This window comes from Marmota flaviventris, chromosome 7, assembly GCF_047511675.1.
Source record: "Marmota flaviventris isolate mMarFla1 chromosome 7, mMarFla1.hap1, whole genome shotgun sequence".
NCBI classification, from domain to species: Eukaryota; Metazoa; Chordata; class Mammalia; order Rodentia; family Sciuridae; genus Marmota; species Marmota flaviventris.
Genome location: NC_092504.1, coordinates 119269637 through 119292346, shown reverse-complemented (window position 1 = coordinate 119292346; position 22710 = coordinate 119269637). Strand labels below are relative to the sequence as shown.

Genomic DNA, 22710 nt, shown 5'->3' with positions numbered 1-22710 from the left:
ATGCCCTAGAACAGTTAATTTTCCCTGTAGCCTTGCTCCTGCTTTCTCTATGTTTCCCAGCTACCATAAATTGACCAGCTTTCCTCCTGCACATCCTCTGCCATTTTATTTTGTCTCGCCTTGAGCTCAGAGGAATAGAGTCACCATCCTTGTACTAAATCTCTAAACCTTGAGCCAGAATAAACTTTTCCTATAATATCCTTATTTTGGTAAAATGGTTTTAATGATAATAGATAGTGTGGCATAAAATTTGTTCTTACCGGGTATTTTGATCACAGCAATGAGAAACTAACGCACCTATGAACTACAGACCATTTTCTTACTAAGCTAAAGAATACAAATTCTTTTAAAACAGAAAAAAAATAAAATCCAAACCTTCCCCAAAGGTAAACCAATTGGTTGCAAATGGTCTGAAATTTCCAGTTAGTCCATCCATACATACACTCATTCTACTTGCATATGAGTGATAACTATGTATTCAGCACTGTGAATATTTCCATATTATGCTTTGCCTTTTACCCAAGTAACTAGAAACAACTGAATAGGAAAAAAAGTAAAAACTAGAGTAGTGTGACTATAATGTCATAAGATTTATAACCTCTTCAAGAGGTTATAGCCACCATTATGTGATTTCTACTTGTGTTTCAAAGGAAATCTCCACTTCCCTATCCTCCAAAAACACAAAGGAAAAAGTGCAATGCATGCAGAAAATATAAACATAGCTATAATTTATTAAAGCTAAAATTGTTGTGTCCTATAACCTAACATTATATTTATGGCACACTGAATATTCATTCAGTAAATTTTTATTGAGCCTTAGTGTGGGAGGATGGTAGATGATAACAAAAGAAGAAAAATTTTTTTTCTTAATACACAAAATTTCATAGGCCTTTTTGAATCACATAAGTAGAAGGCAAACAAAAGAATATCTAATGCACAATGCAAAAATTTCCTCCTATACATACTAACTAGACATTACCTATGATATATACATAACATTCATGCCATAATGGGACATAGCTAGAGATGAAAACATCTAGAGAATATTATCTATAAACATTTTCCTAATTAAAATATTTTCTTAGTTATAAATATTAGGGAGTGTTTTAATGTTCCAAAAAGAAATGCATGTATTTCACACTGAACAGTAAAGTGACACAATAGCAGTTTTTAAAAATCAATTTCTTTTACACCCATAATGCCACAATTACTTTGAAATTCATTCTTTTTTTATTTTAAAATATTTTTTTAGTTGTAGATGGACACAATACCTTTTATTTATTTGTTTGTTTGTTTATTATTTATTTTTATGTGGTGCTGAGGATCAACCCAGTGCCTCACACATGGCAGATGAGTATGCTAACACTGAGCCACAACCCCAGCCTCTGAAATTCATTCTTTAATTGTTCAATGACTCACATTTATTCATCAAAAATGTACTGAACATCTATAGCATGCCAGGCACTCTGTGATGAACAACACATTGTTCCTGCCCTCATGGAGTTTATGTTCTAATGGAAGAGGCAGAAAATAAACAAATATGTTAGACAATGACAAGTAGTAATAAGAACTCTGAAGGGAAAAAAAACACAAAGAGTAAATGCAAAAGAAAGTCTAGGAGACAAGGGTGTATTTTAATGGGTATCTGAGAAAAGTCTCCCTGTTATATTCAAACAAAGACAAGAATAAAAAAAGAGAAAAAGCTATGTGAAAAGGAAAGATGGAAAGGCCCTGGAGCCAAAAATACACTTGATATGTTTGAAGAACAACAATGAACCAGTAGAATGAAAAATGCAGAAGATGAGATCAGAGGAGTAGCTGTCGGCTAGACATGACTGTAGAGCATCAGAGACTGTGTTAAAGATTTTGGTTTTATTTCTGAGGGAGCCACTTGAGAAAAGAGTGGAAGGAAGACACAATCTGATTTCTATCTTACAGAAATCACTGTCTGGAAACCTGACTTTAGGGAAATTATTTCTGCACGAATACAATAGTTATCATTAAGAAAGCCAAGTTACATACTATCAACCTTATATTAATTTTGAAAACAATTTATTTTATTTTATTTTGTTATAGAATTGATTTTAATTTTCAATAATTGCTTGCTTTAATTTTATTGAAATAAAGAGTTTTTGGAATTGAATTAAATGTATCAATAAAAATGAGTACATGCAATTTATATGTTCAGGTTAAAGAACAATATTTTTTAATCCCATGTATTGTCCACCATGTTAAAAGACAGAATATTACCAGTATCTCACAATTCCCCTAGGGGTCCTTTGCAAATTGTACTCCCTGATCTCCCCACTCCATTGGAAGGAAATCAATATCCCCACATTTCTATTGTTTACTATTTATTTTTTTAATACTAAAACTAGCACAAATCTAGCCAGAGCAAAATTTAATACACAAATTGCCACAACCAACTAAAGGTTCAGAAAAGCAAGAGAAGATAAGATACACCAAATCTATAAGTCATAGCAAGTCTTTTGCTTCTCTGAGAATATTCTCTTTTCTGTCTTATTTTTGGGAAGTCTTTAGACAAGGTCATTGGGAAATACAGAAGTAAAGAAAACCGGAACATCTGTCAGAGGTAGTATGAGTAAAGCAATGTGTATCTTGCATGAATAAGGGTTAGGAAGTAGACTACTATATATTTCCAATTCTAAGTTCACATGGTCAACCTCTACCCTGAGAAATAGGGCAAAGCAGAATATGTTTTTGAGAGGGGACATTAGGATCTTCAGATGGTACAGGTGGAAGGACAAGCAGGAATTACTCAGCACATGATCAAGACAAGAAAAGTACTCATAGCAATATGGGTCACCTTGTGTGGACAAGACTCAAAAAGAAAAGTTATAGAGGTTGCTGGCATTTTGGTGATAACAGCCAGCCCTTTTGTGTGTCTCCAATCAAACTACTCCAGTCTGAATGGTCTAGCATTTGTTAGCCATAAAACCATCATCCAGAAATCTCCCTTTATTCTAATCCCATAGATGTCCTTCATCTGTCTTCTATGTTGTTTTTCCTTCTTCTTGTATCCCTTATCTTTTTCTTTGTTTTACTCACTTTCAGCATAGTATATCCTGCAGTGCCTTCTTGAGAAACGGCACATGAACTAAGACCACAAATATCTGAAAATATTTGTATTCTATCTTCATAGTTGATATACAGAGTGAGTATAAAAATCACAAATTGGAGTCTGGCATGGTTGTGCACGCCTGTAATCCCAGTGGCTCAGGAGGCTGAAGCAGGAGGATCACAAGTTCAAAGGTAGCCTCAGCAACTTAGAGAGGCCCCAAGCAACTTAGCAAGACCCTGTCTTAGCATGAAAAATAAAAAGGGCTGGGGATGTGGCACAGTGGTTAAGGGTCCCTGGGTTCAATTCCTGGCATAAATAAATAAATAAAACCACAGGTTGGAAAGCATTTACCTTCTGAATATGAAATACTTTCAAAATTCTCCACTTGGTTGATTTTCAAATTTCCCTTTAATTTTCTTTAACAGTTCAAAAGCTAAATGAACAATTATCATTCTTGACTCTTTTTTTTCCATTTTCCTTAAGGTATTTGTGACTTTAAAAGTAATAATTCCCAATTACCAGATATTCTTGTAAATTACTCAGCTAACAGACTAGTTATTAATCTTCACAATCATTTGATAGCTAATCTATAGCTTTTTGTAATGTTTGGAAAGCACTTCTACAAACTACTAGTTAAAGATACTTATGAGCTAATAACCATAACATTTCTTTTGCCATTACTTTCAACTTAATTGGCACTCAAATTTACTAAGTAGGAAAGAAAAGATGACTACAATATTAAGAAATAAACATTATTTCTTTAATTTAACATGTTTAACCTATTAAATTTAGACTATGAAATGGTAGGCAATATTTAGCAAGTGATTTATTTTCAAACAAATGCATCTTTTTCATTGTATGATATTTTTGAATGGCAATATCAGATAAATATAATATCTTAGTTTCTAACTCTTACGTTACCAATGTTTTCTACAGTTGATAAATGAGATATAACTTTAAAAAGAACTAAATCATTCCATATGAGGTACCAGTGGGCAGAGGTCACAATGATTTCAACCACACCTGAGATCTTTTATAGATTGATGCTACAGCTTGCAACAATAATAGTATAAGGTAACAGATGTAATATAGCGAAATCAAATCATAAATACTTACTGATCTATTTTTATACAAAGCACCTGGATTACTAATCTAGACACTCCAGACTCAAAGATAAATAGTGCCCAAATGGATCTCTCCTGGGAGATAAAAACATACTGCTATAAAATATGAAGTCTCACCATATTAAATACCCCAAGAAAACTACCAGAAGGAATTATGACAACAACATTGCAGGTTCAATAACATAGGAAAACTATCCCATAAGGAAATCAAGTGATATACACAATAATCATTATACATTATTCATGCCGTGAACTTCAAAAAAGTTTTAATAGGTTATATTCCTATGGTTCAAAGATAAAATAGTATATAACATAAAAGTTTCCCTCCCACCACTGATCTCACCTGCAAACATCCTGCCAATAATGAGGCAATTAATTAGCCAATAATATATATCCTTCAAAGGTATTTTTGCAATACACACAAATATAAAGTCTTATTTCATGACTTATTTTATTCATATATACCACTATGTACAATGTTTTTCATTTAATTTTTCTTGGTAAACTGTTTCAAGATAGTATTAATTTGCAGTCTCCTTACTAGAGTCAGCAAGCATACTTTTTTCACATTTAAGGTAATTTTGAGTTAGTCTTCTGTGAGATGTTTAATCAGATACATTTTTCCATTGTATTGTCTTTTCCTACTAATTTCTAATTAAGAATACTAGCTTTACTCTGGGTCTAAGCAGTTTTATCTGAATCTCTCATTTGCCTTTGACTTTGCTTAGGAATTGCATTTGCTTTTTGGCAACAGAAGTGTTTGTTTTTATTTAATTGACAGGGCTTAGAACATAATGCTATAAAATATGAAGCCTCACCATATTAAATATTTTGAGCTGAGAATTTTGAAAAATGGTAGGTGCAGGAATTTCCCTGCCCTTCATTCTTGAAACAAGTCATAAAATGATCCAGCAGAGAGATTCTCTCCCTGATACCAGGAGGAAAGAAATAACCATGTTTCTGAAAACAAGGAGACAAAGAATGGCCTCTCAATGAATAGATCTGGCAATGAGAATCAGTCTGGCTAAGCTTCCCAGATTCTTATTTTCCTAGCTTACACTGCTTTAACCTGTCACAGTTATTCCACAACTCTCTACTCTCCACTCTCCACCTCACCTAAAATAAAACAGCAAGCTTAATGATTTCTTTAGGTCTTCATTTTCTTATGAGGAATTTAGAATTGTTACATGTTTGTATTATTAATCATTTTTCAATCTAATTTCCTGGGACATAGTCAATGGACCTACGATGGGTAAAAGGAAAAGATTTCTTTTTTCTATATTTACACCATCAAAGTTGCAGTTTTTACTCCAAAGTTCACCATTTTTAGTAAGCAACCATAATAAATGTAGAAACAAATTTCTTCCTTTCAGAAAACGTTTTTAAGCAACACTTCCTTATGAATACCAAGTGAGAATGTAATTTAAATAGAAGCCTTCCAACCACTTAGTATTTTCCTAATCTCTATAAATCTGATACTACACATGGAAATATTCCAGAATTTATTTGAAAGTAAAAATAAACTCTGCCCTCAAATTTCCTTAAAGTACCAGAATTCTATATAGTCAGTAATTGTTCCCCAGCTCCACAACATGATTAAAAACATACTGGGGCTGGGGCTTAGTGGTAGAGTGCCCGCCTAGCATGCTGGGTTCAATCCTAAGCACCACATAAAAATAAATAAAAGTATTGTGTCCAACTACAACTAAAAAAAATATAAAAAAAAAACCACACTGATATGCTCATTTTTGTAAGAAATTCTAGATATATCTTTCTTTAAATTCCTAAGCATCTGTCATTATTGACAACTTAATCTTAAGAGAAACACTAAAAGATTAGGTATTATCCTCATACAGACAAAGCTAGGAAGAATAATGACATAAAATAATATCGTAAATAACTTACTAATTTCTTGTTTTAATAAAAAGTCATTCTGATCAATTTTATTTCCTTAATAACAGTCTAACCAGGTACTCTTTTTTAAAAATTTTTTTAGTTGTAGGTGGACATGATACCTTTATTTAGTTTATTTATTTTTATGTGGTACTGAGAATCAAAACTCAGGGCTTCACATATGCCAGACAAGCGCTCTACCACTGTACCACAATCCGAGCCCTAAACAGGTTCTCTTATGCAAATCTAGAAGATAAACTAGAACATATTTTTAGAGAGCAATTTAGCAATATCTACTAAAACATTTTAAAACATAAAGACTACTGAAAATTCTACTTTTAGGAAATTAATCCCACAAAATAAGGGATATGTATATAGTAACAGGGTCATTACTATTGAACAATAAGAGAAAGTTAAAGTATAATGTATACACAATGCATTATATTATAAAACAATAGAGTTTTCAAGCATCACTTCTACCAGTTTTTCCAAATAAAGTTTTGGCAAATGGCAGATTATGAAAAGTCACCTTGAGTCATTCATACAATCACTCCTTCTTACAATGATGTGGTCTAACAGCATTCAGATGTAACATCAAAGCTGAAGCTTTTGCTTCTAACTTTATTTTCCCATAATATATACACCAAATAATATGGAGCCATTAAAATTCATGTAAGAATTTCATTAAATAAGATTGCAAAATAGCATAAAGTCAATGACACTTTCATAAGAAAACAATTACATGTATGTGTATATATGTGTATAGAACAGAAGACTGGAATGTCTTCCCAAAATATAAAGTCATACACAGATATCTGGGTAATGAGGGATTTTTTTTTGTTTTTGTATATGCATTTATATTGGATTCTAAATTTCCTGTGATGTGCATCTATTTTTAAATTTTTTAAAAGATAATAAATGTTATTTGATTTAAAACTTTTAACTTGCTCTATCTTACCAGGCAATGCCTCCACCATGTTATGATGCAGCACAGATACAGAACACATTCCAGCACCAAGCTCTTGACTTCCCGGCCTCTAGAACCATGGCCTAAATATACTTTTATTTTCATTAATGTCCCACACTCTGGTATTTGGTTATGGCAACAGAAAACAGACTACAATCATGAGGATACTGGGCAAGATTAAGACCTCAATCTCTAAGAGAGAGAGATAAAATACTGGTACCAAGGACATACAGTTGTCTTCAGTTCCAAAACTGTACTACCTGCATACTGCATGAAGCAGCTGGGAACAAGTTACTTCATCATTCTGTTCCTCCATTTTTCCCATTTACAAAATAAAGGCTCTGAGTTTCACATAGATAGAAAATTATTCTAAGTCGGAGAAGAAAACCATGGAAGGTGAAAGTATTAAGTCAAAGTTTTTTTGTTTTTGTTTTTGTTTTTGAGTATGTCTATGTTACTAGGGATTGAAACCAGGGGTACTCTACCACTGAACTACATACCTAGCCCATTTTACTTTTTATTTTGTATGAGACAAGGTCGAGCTAAGTTGCCAAAGCCGGTCTTAAACTTGCAATCATTCTGCCACAGCCTCCCAAGTCACTGGGATTATAGGCATGTGCCACTGAACTCAGTTATTAAGATTTGCAGCTCAAATGTTTATGAAAATGATAATATAATCATGTGTGTGGAAGTGGGGGAAAGACAGAAAGAGAGATAATGGGAGTGGAAGCCCAGTGTCATGAATGCTAGGCTAATGCTCTACCACTGAGCTACACCCCCAGATTTAATCAGCCTTATACAAGTATGATCAGGCTTTGCATTTACAGCATTCTTAGAGCATTCTAAACCAAAAGGTTCGATCTTTTTGTCTTACTTATGGATCTCCAGGATCCTCCCAAATATGTCACTGGATATACTTTTCTGGTTGCCTGGATCAGGAACATCATACTCTACTCGGAATATAGGCCACTGTCATCTTGTCTTCCTCTAGGAGTAACTGCAAAATGAGGCAGCATGCCATGTAAGGCAAGCCTTTAAGCTTCTCAGATGAACATGGCTATATTAGTGCCAAGGACTGTTATGCAATAAGACCTACCTACGGATGTGACAGTAATCTGGCTGCACCATCTGTCACCCCATGATCGCCAGCATTGATTGGGCTGCCCTGGCTGGCTATGCAGGGGTCCCCTTCCTCCCTCACCACTCCATGTGCATCCTACCCAAAGCTGCATCCTAGGTCAAAGAGGACAACCTTCCCTGACAGAGGAAGACCGTTCTTGGGTCAAGGGTATAGGAGTAGCTGTACTCCACTGCTAGAATCTCCAAACAAGCTCTGAAGACCTAGCTACACCTTTTCTTGATGCCAGCACTTCACAACAAAGACCACCTGTCAAACTAACATGTCACTGTGTTTTATAAAAAAAAAAAAAATGATCACTTCTATGTGTGAATTCTCCATTAATCTCACAGAATCTCATTTTTGGTATTAGGTATTTGGGGAAGTGAGGAAAAAAATCTTTTAGAAAATGAACAAGTGATAATTATGATGAAAAGAATGAATGAAAATGTGGGCTGAGGTTGTGGATCAGTGGTAGAGTGCTTGACTGGCACGTGTGAAGCACTGGGTTCGATCCTCAGCACCACATAGAAATAAATAAAATAAATGTATTGTGTCCATCAACAACTAAAAAATATTTTTAAAAATGGACAGAACTGTTTTTATAGAATACACACACACACACAAAGTCACCCCACTGATTGCCAGCATTTTAACCCATATCCAGCTAAAATACTACTACAACTACAACTGGTTCATAACTGCCAAGTAAGAAGCAGCCTACCCATCTTCCCCACACCAGAGCAGTTACTCTGTCCTGGGCTCTCTTCTAGACCGTGAAGGCAACTGTATTTTACTCATGTTCCAATCATTAGCAAGATATTGAATCTAGACCATAACAGGTGTTCAATAAACACGGAAGGAAGGAAGGAAGAAAGGAAGGAAGGAAGGAAGGAAGGAAGGGAGGGAGGGAGGGAGGGAGGGAGGGAGGGAGGGAGGGGATGAATATATAAGTAGATGGATAGAATATGTATATGCCCTCATTCTACATGAATGACTAGGCAGGCCAAGAGATAATTATTTAAAAAAAAAAAAAAAAACCACTAAAATAAAACCACAGCAAAATTGAAACCTTTGCTCTGCAAAGACCCTGTTGGAGTGAAAAGACAATATCTAGGAAAAAATATTTGCAAATCACATATTTGACAAAGGGCTAGTATCTGGCCTATGTAAAGAACTGTCAAACCTCAAAAGTAATAAGCAAACAATCTAATTAGAAAATGGGCAAAAGACACAATTGTAGTAGTATTTTAGCTTTTCATATTTATGAACAGATAATTTCACAACAGAGGATATATAGGTGGCAAATTAGCATGTGAAAAGATGTTCAATGTAATTAATTATTAGATAAATGCAAATTAAAACCACAATGAAGGGCTGGTGTATAACTCAGTGATAGAATGCTTACCTAGCATGCATGAGGGTTAAACACCTGTACCAAAAAACAGAACAAAACAACAACAAACCACAATGAGATATTAACACCCAGCTATGGCAAAAAAAAAAAAAAGACCCAATGCTAATGAAGACGTGGAGCAACTGAATCACACAATCCTAGTGGGAAGGAATATTGATATAGCCTCTCTGGAAAATAGTTTGATAATTCCTTTTATATGACCCAGCACTTACATTCTTGAGCATTTATCTCAAATTAAAACTTATTTTCACACAAAAACTTCTGCACAAATGTTAATAACAGCTTTATCTATAATAGCCAAAGACTAGAAACTACCCAAATGTCCTTCAGTAGGTGAGTGGTTAAACAAATATTGGTACATTCACACTATGAAACACTACTCAGCAATAAAAAGGAATGAACTATTGATACATGCAAGGACATGGAATGATCTTCCAAAAAAAAAGCATATTTGGGGGATTTAGTCTCAAAAAGATACATATTATATGGTTCTATTTATGTAACATTCATTGAATAATATAATTCTAGAGATAGAAAACAGCTCAGTGTGACCAGGGGTTAGGAACTGGGGAAGAAAGTGGGTGCAGCTAAAAAAGAATAACCTGAGTGAGCTTTGTGTTAATAGCAAAATTAATTATCTTGATGTGATGAAATTAAATATCTTGATGTGATGGAAGCTACATATGATAAAATTGGGTTCATGTAAAATTAGTGAAATATCTGTGGACTGTACCAATGTCAGTTTCCTGGTTGTGTATGTGTTTGTGATATTAGGGATGGAACCCAGAGCAGTGGCGCATGTTAAGCAGGCACTCTATCACTGCGCTATATCCCCAGCCCTTCTTGGTTTTGATTTGTACTATGGTTATTTCAAAATCAAAAGGTTCTTAAAAAAAAAAAAAAGAAGATGAAGAAGAAGATAGAAAGAAAGAAAAGAATACTTGAGCAATTAATTATAAAATGCTAGCAATCCATGAAGTACGGAAATTTTACAACTTTTGAAATTTCTTAAAATAGGTAGCTTTTAATCTTATCATACAACCACCACAAGAACACATATACAAATATATGTATATACATATATACACACACACACACCAGTTACAACTTGTGATTTTTAAAAATGTTAAGAAATCACCTGAGACTTTTTTAAAACTAGATTCTACATGCTTTTACCTAAACAGGACTTTCTTCTGTAAAGTGACAGAATTTACACTTAAATCATTTTATCAGATTGTGAAAAGACTTAAAATCTTAAAATACTTTAACTAAGATAATTAAGTACTTCACCCAAATTCATCATTTTGGGGGAGATCTATTTCAGAATACATTTTTAATTCAAGAGTGGTATTATTATTTTATCTCATAGACCCATTCTACTTTATGGCAATATAGGTTCAGACAAAATACAGAATCAAAAGATTTTAATTTCATTTGTTCAGAAAAAGGATGTTTTTGGACAAGTCTCAAATTTCAAAATAGTTTGAACGACTTACTTAAATGTTAATCAAAGAGTAGAAGCATTTGGCATCCTAACTAAAGACAGTATTATTTAACAGTGTTATAGTGCTTACCTTGAGTACTTAAAAGGTTACTAGGTGCATATCTGAAACCCTGAGACCATAGAAGCCAGTATAGCACAGTTACACTAGAAGAGCCTATTACTGCTTATAAACCCTAGTTCAGCTGTTGGAGGAGCTGCATACAGTGACAAACAGCTTCCCTGCTACAAAGGTGGCAGGAAATCTATCAAACTGGACAATAAAATTGCAATTGAGTTTCTTTGGCTTTTTATAGCAGCTGCATGTATCCTGATGTAACTCTGCAAAAGCTATCCAATTCTGCAACATTAGTTCTTTACACACCAGTTCTTTATCAACAACCCTGTTATAAATTTGCGATATTGAGATTCAAAATTACTACAAAAAGAAAAAAGTATCACTTCAATACTGTATACATGAAAGCATTTTAAATGTTTCAGAATGACTATTTTTAAAGAGCGAAAATTTGGTTCAAATTCAGTAGAATTTTAATAACATGCTATAAATTGTTTACCAACTTACAAACTTATTTCAGTTCTGCCCAAATTTTATTAAATATTGATGTGAAAAGACATTTATTTTAAAAATAAATGTCAAAGGGCTGTGGCTGTAGCTCAGTGGCAGAGCACTTGCCCAGCATGTGTGAGGCACTGGGGTCGATCCTCAGCACCACACAGAAAGAAACAAATAAAATAAAGGCATTCTGTCCATCTACAACCACTACCAAAAAAATTTTTTTTTAAATACATTTCAAGACCTGAAATTCCAAAACAATAAACATGGCAGTATTCAAATAAATTACTTCAGATAAACCTTATGAAAGAGAAAAAAAGCCTTCTTATCATTGAAGAAAATCCACACAAACGAATAAAACTAAAAGACATGTACCAAAAACTAAATTTAAATGTGAAAACTACAGGGCTGGGGTTGTAGCTCAGTGGTAGAGCACTTGCCTAGCACATGTGAGACCCTGGGTTCAATCTTCAGCACCACATAAAAAATAAATGAATTTAAAAAGCTATGGAAAAAAAAGTTACCTCATTAAAAAAAAAGTGGAAAACTACAAGAACCAACTTAAAACTTTTCCTTTGCCATCTTAGTGTTTAAGTAATACTTTAGTATTTGTTTTTTAAAGTATACTTTTACAGAAAAAAAAAGTGATGGATTAAGTTTTATTCTTTTTCATTTTATAACTGTAATCCTAAAACTTGAGTCAGGGATTGACTCTTATGTGAAAGTAGATAAAAGAGACCTCTCTTTAAAGCAACTATTTTCTTTGCAAAGACATTAAGATTCATTCAAAACCATAAGCCATTGAAGTAAAGAAAAATATACACTGGACACACACAGACACACACACACACACACACACACAAATGTAAAGCCCACTTTGGTTTTTTTCTGTATAAGTTGGTTCTAAAAAACTGATTTCACATACTACATAAGAATAATAAATATTCCTTTAACATTTTCTGCATTGAATATGTGCTCTTAAAAAGACAAAGCCAATTTTGTTTTATAACAAAAACAATGTACTAAGAGGTTTATAAACCAAGGTACACATTCAATTCATTTAGAATCTTCCTGTCTCTGTGATGCCTTCTAACAAGCACAATATATTACATCATCAGCTTAGTATAAAGGTAGGAAGAAGAAAACTTTATGAAAGTTAAAAAAAAATCCTATATACTCAGAGGAGTGTTCAAAATTTAAATTCCAGAAGAGGTTATTTAACTTAATTAATATATTTATTGTTGAGACAAGACCTCTCAGTCTTACCCAGGCTGGTCTCAAACACATAATCCTCATGCCTCAGCCTCCCAAGTGGCTGGAACTATAGGCACATGCCACTACTCCTGGCCTAGACTTTGTAACAAATACAGATTTTCACCAGACAAGGTGATACACATCTATAATCCCAGCTAATCAAGAGCCTGAAGCAGGAGGATCACAACTTAAGGGCAGCCCAGGCAATTTAGCAAGACCCTAACTCAAAATAAAATAAAAAGGGCTGGGGATAAAACTCAGTGGTACAACACTTGCCTAGCAAACACAAGACCTGGGTTCAAGTCCCAGCACAGGGAATAAAATAGATTTCAATCTTTCATAGTTACTCAAAAGTACTCAAATGGAAGATAGGAAGGACAAAGGCAGGGAAGAGTCAGGAATAAAAGGAATCATCCTACAAGATTAAAATTTTAAGATGGAGCCCAGGAGACCAGAATAAAATGTACATCCCAAATTACTCTGAAGAGGTAATTCTCAAATCATACTGTGAATGGCTGCAGCATGGATATTTTAATGGACAGCTACTGCAGCTAATTCATAGATCCCTAATAAGAGAAGACTGTGGCACTAGGATCACACAAAAAGTGGCACTAGGATCGCACAAAGAGTGGCACATGACAGCTGAACCAAATAGCACTAAACAATGATGGTGCAGTTCTTCCTTCTTCCTACAAATGTTTAATGTGCAACTGCCAAGAACTTGGCACTATACACAGTTCTCTGGGAGATATAAAGTATCACCCATAGAAGTATATGAAAGTATGGGAGATATAAAATATCTCCCATAGAAGCTATAAAAGGTTAAAAAAAAAAAAAACGGGGCTGGAGTTGTAGCTCAGTGGTAGAGCACTTGCCTAGCATGTGTGAGGCACTGGATTCAATTCTCAGCACCATATAAAAATAAATAAATAAAAGGAAAGTATTATTGTGTCCATCTACAAGTAAAACAAAAATTTTAAAGAAGTAAAAATTCTGGGCTGGGGATGTGGTTCAAGTGGTAGCGCGCTCGCCTGACATACGTGCAGCCCGGGTTCGATCCTCAGCACCACATACAAACAAAGATGTTGTGTCCGCCGAAAACTGAAAAATAAATATTAAAATTCTCTCCTCTCCTCTCCTCTCTCTCTCTCTCTTTTTTAAAAAAAAGAAGTAAAAACTCTCATCTCTACTGATGAGAGGTTACCAATTCAGAAGTCAAGATAAGTACAAGAATCCACTTTTAGCTAATAATAGAACGTGAAAGATATTAAGATCATATGTGCTTAAATGCCAGTCCACCTGCTACCTTACCCATTACTATTCTTCATTAGGCCACACACCTCCAAGCTAACCAAAGTCACCACCTTTTCCCTCAATGACACAGTCTCTATATCTTTGCTTATGCTGATTCCTCTACCAACGATTCCTGTCATCCCAGTCTCTACATGCCTCAATCTTATTGCTCCTCAGGGCTGTATCAATGACATCTGCCCCCAAAACTTCTCATACACCCTCAGGTAGCAACTGTCTCTCGTGCACAGTGTATATCTTTTATGGGGTATTTATGGCCTCCAACTTTGTAGTTTAGTTATTTTTATACACATATTACCTCCTATATTAAAAAACAATTTTAGGAAAAGATCTGTTCTCGTTTCATCTTTCAATCTTTCATCATTACTAGAAAGTACAAATATAAGACAGAAAGAACAAAGAGGAAGAAGAATAAGGAATAAAAAGAAGAGGAAAGATAAAAGTGAGAAGAGGAAGAAAAGAAGTAGACAACTGGAATGAGACCTAGACAAAAAATTACTGAGAATCACTGAAAAAGACCAGTGAGGTATCTAACTAACAACAGAAGGTGGGAAGAGAAGGCACAGACACAAACAGATACATATTCACTAACATGAGAATAAGAGAAAAGAGATAAGCTGGGGGAAGCAGAAGGCAGGGGTACACAGTGAACAGAGACACTAGAGAGAACAGAAAACGAGAAGGATGAAGGGAGATGGTGACTAAAAAGGGAAAAGAGATGCTGACAGGCAGAGGGAGAGTGTTAACCAGGCAGTGACTGCGGGTGCAGACACCCAGTACCAGAGTTCATACCTATCAGGGCACAAGATGGAGGAGACTAATTATCTGGAGGTTGGGAGGTAGGAGGAGAAAGTGAAGGAAAGAGGAGAATAAGAGCATCTTCAAAAGAATGACTTAGGAAACAATAAGAGAAAATTACATGCTATGAATTCACACAGACTAACATAGCCTTAAAGTAAGAAAACTCATTTTGAAGTGACACAGATACTTATTAACTATTAAAAAGATATAAAATATTTGGGTAAATACAAAGGGGCACATAAGTAAACAAAGTTGAAGATTTAATAAAGCATAGTAAATCTGATCAGGACTAAAACTATATGGCTAGACAGGGGATTTCTGAGAAGTGAAATAGTGAAAGATAGGTAGAAATTTTTTTTCCAAGGGAAACAATGAAAGACAAGGCAGAAATTATTTTGTTAAAAAAAATCTTATGTGCTTTTCTTTTAAGAAACAGCAAAGTATTTATAGAGGGGAGCAACATCATATGTTACTTTAGTTTAATGAGTCGAATAAGAAAAGAATATCTAAGGTTAGAGACTATTAGAAATATCCAGACCAAAAGTAATCTAAGAATGTATAAAGAACTAAAAATCGCCAAGCATGGTGGCACATGCCTGTACAATCTCAGCTCCTCAGGAGACTGAGGCAGAAGGATCACAGTTTGAACTACACAGTACAACTTCGAGAGCCCTGTCTCCAAATAAAATACAAAGTGCTGAGGGTGTAGTTCTAGGCGGAGCACTTGGTTACCATGTACCAGGCCCTGGGTTCAGTCTCCATAACCACAAAAAAAAGGGGGAAGGGGAGGGAGGGAGGGAGGAAGGAACGAACGAACGAACGAACATCATGAAGAAAAAGAAAAAACAGAAAAATATGCAAAAGACAAAAGCATGAAAAAGAAAGAAAACTAGCAATATCAAGGTATCAAATGTTAAAGGGAAGAACATCACAGGACTTATCACTTCCTCACTTCCGTTGCTTAGTTACATTTGCTTCAGTAATAAATTTTCAAATTGAGGAAAATTCAAGCTTACATGTCCTACAATCAACATACGGGGATCATTATCTGCAGTTTTTAAGTGAAAAAAAATCACAGAAAACATCAGAGTGTATCACTATATGCCAAAGTTTTGTAAGGGTAAACCTTATTTCATGGAACTGCTATATCATGAATACACACACAGGCATGCAGGTGCATTACACATTCTAAGTCATAATAAATTTCTTACTGTGTGTGGATCAGAGTTAAAAGAAGCTAGAAAAATAACAGCTCTCTTGAAACCTCTGCCTTACAGCACCCGAGTTACAGCAGTGAAAACAAATTAAGCAAAGATACAGGTAACAATAAAAATAATCACAGAAATAAAAGATTTGATGAAAAAAAAGTAATAAAAAAGTCCACTCAATATAATGTCATTTGTACAAAAAATTTAAAGAAAAAATTAGACATTGTTTTAAAATATACTTCCAAACATTTTTTAAAAGATGGGAATTACAAAACTAAAATTTAAAATAGTGATTACCTTTGGGGTGAGGTGGGGTGGAGTTAGACTGGGAAGACCACACAGTAAGTTCCTAAGTTGGGTAGCATAATTAAAATTCTTCTATTGCAACACTTCATAGCATACATACTACATAAATCATTTTAGATACAATTAATTCTTCTTTTTAAAAGTTGTATTAAAATAAAAATATGAAGTGACAGGAACCTGAGTTAAGGCAGAAGTAGTGAAAATGAGAAAAAAAGAATGAATAGGATAATGAAACAGCTGTAACAACGTTCAACAACATCACACACACACACACAACCACATTTTCTACTTCTAGCCTAGATACTAATGGTTGAAGAAGTTTAAAAATGTGCATAAGTTCAAATATGCAACAACAAATTCCACTATTATGTTTAATTATACAGCACTAATTAAAAAGATATAAAAATTTTAAAAGATATCATTAAAAAGAATGTAAAATATCTTAAAATTCTATATTAATTAGATGTTGAAAAATATTTTTGATATAGGGACCGAATAAAATACATTATTAAAAAGGAGCTAATAAGGGCTGGGATTGTGGCTCAGGAGTAGAGCATTTACCTCGCAAGTGTAAGTCGATGGGTTCAATCCTCAGCACCACATAAAAATAAACAAAACAACTGTATTTGTCCATCTGCAACTAAAAAATTTTTTTAATTGAAAAAAGGAGGTAATAATTTCATAGCTAATAATTGCTATAAATCAGTATTTAACTTAGAAATGTCCTGTCTCCAAATTTCATGTTCATTCATTACTCATACAAATGGACTGGTTAGAACTCTTTGTCATAAATTCTTTTTTTTTTTTTTAAGAGAGAGAGAGAATTTTAATATTTATGGGGTTTTTTTTTTGGGGGGGGGTTGTTTTTTTGTGTGTTTTTGTTTTTGATTTTTTAGTTTTTGGCGGACACAACATCTTTGTTTGCATGTGGTGCTGAGGATGGAACCCAGGCCGCACACATGCCAGGCGAGCACGCTACCTCTGTAAAAGCCTCATTTAGGATACACATCAACAATTACTGCTCTACAGAACATATCCTCTATCTATCCTTCTTAAAGATGCAAAGAAACTAAAGGAACAGACATATACTCTTTAGAACTAATTATGAAAAATCTGTTTTATACTTGGCATTTCCCTAACCTAGAATTCCGTAAGTTCAATCCTATTTTTCTCATGATCTTTTTGTAAAGAATCAAAACGGCCTTAACAGAGAATCAGTCCCAAATGTACCAGCCCTCTACAACAGAAACCAGGATGGCTGATATCAGTACAAACTAAATCAATTTACACAAGGAGTGGCAAACAATTACTATAAAGGGTCAAACAGTAAATATTTTAGGCTTTGAGGGCCAGGTCATTTCTGTAGCACTCAACTTTATTCTTGAAATGAAAAACAGTTATATATAACATACAAATGAATGGGAGTGGCTATGTTCTAATAAAATTTTATTTACAGAAACAGGTCATGCAGAATTTGGTCCTTAGGTTATGAATAGCTGAACTCTTCTTTGAACTAAACTGATCAGTCTCAAAAATGTAGTGACTAAAAAGAGCTACATTATAGGGGCTGGGGTTATAGCTCAGCTGTAGAGCTCCTGCCCAGCGCTGTGAGGCCCTGGGTTCAATCCTCAGCACCACATAAAAATAAATACACAAAATAAAGATATTGTGTCCAACTACAACTAAAAAATAAATATTAAAAAAATAAAAAATAGGGGGCTATGGTTGTGGCTCAGTGGTAGAGCACTTGCCTTGAATGTGTGAGGCACTGGGTTAATTCTCAGCACCACATATAAATAAAAAATAAAGGTCCATCAGTGACTAAAATGAATAAATAAATTTTAAAAATAAAATAAAAATAAAAAATAAAAAGAAGAGCTACACTATATATCGCATATTTTTCTTATTTACTACTGGATTTAACTTAAATGAAAATTTGTAGGGTGGTTCCTCCAACCCAAGATATCCTCATAAACCTTTCTAATTGTTGCATGCCTTCTTCTCACTGAAAAAAGAGGAGGCAAATGAATAATTCTTAGGTACTTTCAAATAACTAAAGGTTATTCAAAGACTTAAAACATATACTTTTAGGAAACAGTAATACATTCTTATAGAATGAAAAAATATTTCAGAATAAGAACCTAAAAGTCAGTAAGGCATTTTAACATAAGCCAAAATTTTTCATTTTTGTTTTTCCTTTCAGTTTATGATAATCTAAATAATTATAGTCCTTCTGAATAAGAAAAAAGTTCTTAAATAAGGTACAAATAGCCTACACCACAAATTTTACCAATTATTTGAAATGGGAAATTTTCCCTCTAGGTACAAACATAAAACTCTAAAAATAAACAGATAAGCCACAAATTGGGAGATGTCATTCATCTAACAAAATATTAAGACCAAGTATATATAAAGAAATCCCCAAATGCAAGAAAATGCATATTGGGAATATGATGATACAATGAACAAATCTTCAAAATGCCAGAAAAGCCAAGCAATGAGGTGATGTGCAGCACTGAGAACTTAAACACTGCTGGTGAAAATATAAACAGGTAAGGCTACTTTGTAAAAACTTTTACATTATCTCAAGATCAACACATCTAAAGTTCAACACTTAAACCTTATGAATTAGCAATTCCACTTCTAAAAATATATACAGAGAAAGTCTTGAATATGTATGATATGTTGTTCATCAATGAATAAACGGATAAGGTCACACCACATAAGACAATATGAGAAAATGAATACCACTACAGGGATCAATGGCAGTGAATCTCAAACAATAGTAAATAAAAACAATAGTTTATAAGAAATTCATTTAGTGTGATAGCACATATCTTAAGTTTAAATATGAAAAATAAAATTAACTTATTGTGGAGAGTTTTAAAGAGTCAAGGGTTGTAGCTCACTGGTAGAGCATTTGCCCAACACACACAAAGGTCTGGATTCAATCCCCAACACAACAATAAAAAGTAAAAGTATAAAAAAGAGACAAAAATGACAATACCAAATCACAGTGTGGGGAGAAGAGGTGGAACAAAGAATGGCAGACAAAGCATTTGGAAAAGGGAACTCAATTTCATAAATGTTGGTAGAAATACTGTTCTTTGTATATTTTAGTATGTCTATAATATTTCATAATTATTGTTTTTAAAAGGTACACATAAGGCTGGGGGTACACTTCACTTGGTAGAGAGACTGAACAAGGCCCTAAGGTTCAATCTCTAGCACCACAAAAAAAAAAGAAGAAAAGAAGAAAAAAAGGCTATACATGAATAATTTACCCTAGCTTTACGTTTAAAAACAAAAACAGCCTAGCAGAATCTCAACCACCTTACACTACTAAAACAAATTCCCATCTTTGAATATAGTGCGCCACCTTGTGTTCAAAAGCTCTGAACAACTGCAAAATTCACAAAAAGTGTTTACTTACTAATTCCAAAATGCTGCTACATGAGTAGCATTGACTTCATTAAGTTAAACGCACAGAAGATTGACATTTGAAGTTATTTGGATTCTTAAGTTGGAAATATTTTGTTTTATTGATTCCTTTTTTAGTTTTCACTTTACTTTCAGAGAATAACTTTCCTTTTTTCCATGTTATTATATGAATTTCTTAATTCAGTAAAATTCAAAATTATAAAATATTTAAAGTACTATACTTTAATAATGAAACTTACCTTTGAATGTGTGATTGATAAGGTGTCTACCCACACACGCCAGCCACCCCACTCATATTTGACTGCATGGTAAAGTAGGATTCTGAATATGGCATATACCATTTCTGTTATCTTTTGCTCATCTGAATTCTTGGGATTAAAATAGCAGAGAGAAAGCATCCACTCTTGCCACACAGAACACTGTAGCAAGCTCCTGAAAATTGTAAAAGTATACCAAATTATTGAAAAAATGAAATCATCTGAAAATTTTTGAGAAAGTACAGGTTTAAAAAAAAACACAAACACAAAACAATGTGGTATTAACAACTCTTAACTCTGGTACATTATTTACATGCTTTTAATAAGAAAAAAATATGGAAATTCATTTCACAGTATTTCCTAAGCAATTTTGCTAAGACAATAACAGGCTCATACAAAATTAGACTTCAACGTTTCAAATCAATGCTTTCTGATCCAGCTTACCTCCTGTTTTCTCTACTGTTATTAAAAAGTTTAATCATGTCAGAAAGAAAGGCTCGGCGAACCTCCATGCTCTCTTGGCACTGGGGAGAATTTCGAAGTAGGGTCGCAATTACTTTTAGTATCTCTGCAAGATAGTTCATTAATTAGTAAAAACCAAAACACAATAAAAAAAATTCATGAAGGAAGGTCATTAATGTATTACAATATTTTTTAGTTTCCTTTTCATAAATATCTACTGAAAAAATCCTCTTCTGTTAACTAAAAAAAAAAAAGTTTACATAAGGAATAATAATATATTCATTAGAAAGTAATGATAAACAAGAGAAGGATTTTATTCCATGACTTGAATATATAAAGCAGAGTTGAATTTCTCCCCCACCCCCAATGCTGGGGCTCAAGCCCAGCAGGACCTTGCACATGCTAGGCAAACACTCTACTATTGAGTTACACCCTTAGCCCCACAGTTGGATTTTAAAAGGATAAAATAAAACTAGTTCAAATTATAAATGAAGAAATGAAAGCAAAACTGCTGGCAACTCTCTTTAGTCTCTGCCTAACAGTAAAGTTGATTTTAAAAACAAAAAGTAAAAGCACTATAATTAAAATTTCAGGAAAAAAAAGATACATTCAGATTCTGCAAACAACTTATGGTATGTACATAGTCATTCCTTTCAAAAGTGAAAGCTGTGAAGATCTTCCTCTATAATTTTAAAAGTAAAATTAGAGACAAAAATTCCAAAGGAAATTAAAATCTATTCCACTTCTAACCTCCCCAACAAATGCAAACAAGAGTGCTACTGTGATAATCTTAGTGTAAAACTAAAATTTCCAGAATTTAACTTAAAGAAAAATATATGCTAAAAATATGCATTTAATCCAGCACTTTATAGATTTAAAAAAACATAACTCTGAATTTAAAATTAAACAATATATCCAATTGAAAATTTAAGAATTCGAAACCAGCCTTTTGCCAATGATTCAGGTGATACTGAAACAGTAAATTCAAAATACCCTTTTTCATACAATTAATGATATTTGGGGAGCAACTTTTAAATTCTAATGACTGATTCGAAAGTTTTCTAACTAAGCAATGATAATCATAATAAAAAAAGATGATAATTGCACTAATTTTGAGAATACACTACCACAAGGGACGGTTTTACAAAAATACCATTAATCCAATCCTTACACAGTAAGAAGTTGATACTATTATCATCTCTTTTAGAGTTAAAAATTAATAGACTAAAAGTCACAAAACTAGTAAGATATGTAACCAGGAGTTAATCCAAGTGGCCTCCATTGTGAACCACCATACTATACTATCATTCCCAAGCCAGTGCATTAGTCTTAGGTAGACGAACTGCTATGATTTGAATGTATTCCCTCCAAGTATTGCTGATGTGATACCAATAGTGGGATCTTAAGAGGTGATGAGGCCCTGAGGGCTCTTTAAATGAGATTTAAGGCCCTCATAAGGCTTCACATAGACTTTGGCTAGCTTGCTCTACTACCTTCTTTACCTTCACCAGACCAACAACTGTAACATTCATATAAAACTTTCCAGCCTCCAAAACTATGATAAAATAAATTTCTGGTCCTTTAAATTATCCATATTCTGTTACAGCAACACAAAATGGGCTAATGTTATATTATTCTAAAATTGGCACATTCAAGATTTTCATTTATTTTTAATCTCAAAACTAATGACATCATATTCTCTAAAAGCAAAGGGAAACTTCAGCGCCATCTTTTAAAAATTTGCATGAAGTAGCATGCTCCACAAACACCTCACAAAACAAAAAGTAATCAAATTTCAAAACCCTACAAACTACTTATTTTTACACCATGATCCTCTAAAAAACAAGATGAAAAATGTTCAAGTACTTAAGAATTCTAAATATCAAAAGACTGTCCAGACTACATTCATATACAATAAAGAATAAACATATTTTCCCATTCCAAATTTAGTATTCTTATGTTGACAGTAATTTAAAATGAAAACTACCTCTGTGATTCATGAAAGTTAGCCTCACA

At 33.6% G+C, this 22710-nt stretch overlaps 1 protein-coding gene across 5 annotated transcripts in view; it reads right to left on the bottom strand.

The window, feature by feature from the left end:
- Positions 1–22710, bottom strand: part of Lrba (LPS responsive beige-like anchor protein) — a 701372-nt gene that overhangs the window by 523180 nt on the left and 155482 nt on the right. For all 5 annotated transcript variants that reach the window (XM_071614622.1, XM_071614623.1, XM_071614624.1 and 2 more), the window contains exons 20-21: positions 20677–20800; positions 20215–20407 (exon numbers count right to left, since the gene is read on the bottom strand). In XM_071614622.1, the coding sequence (XP_071470723.1) occupies positions 20215–20407; positions 20677–20800 (317 nt within the window). The remainder of the gene's footprint in view (positions 1–20214; positions 20408–20676; positions 20801–22710) is intronic.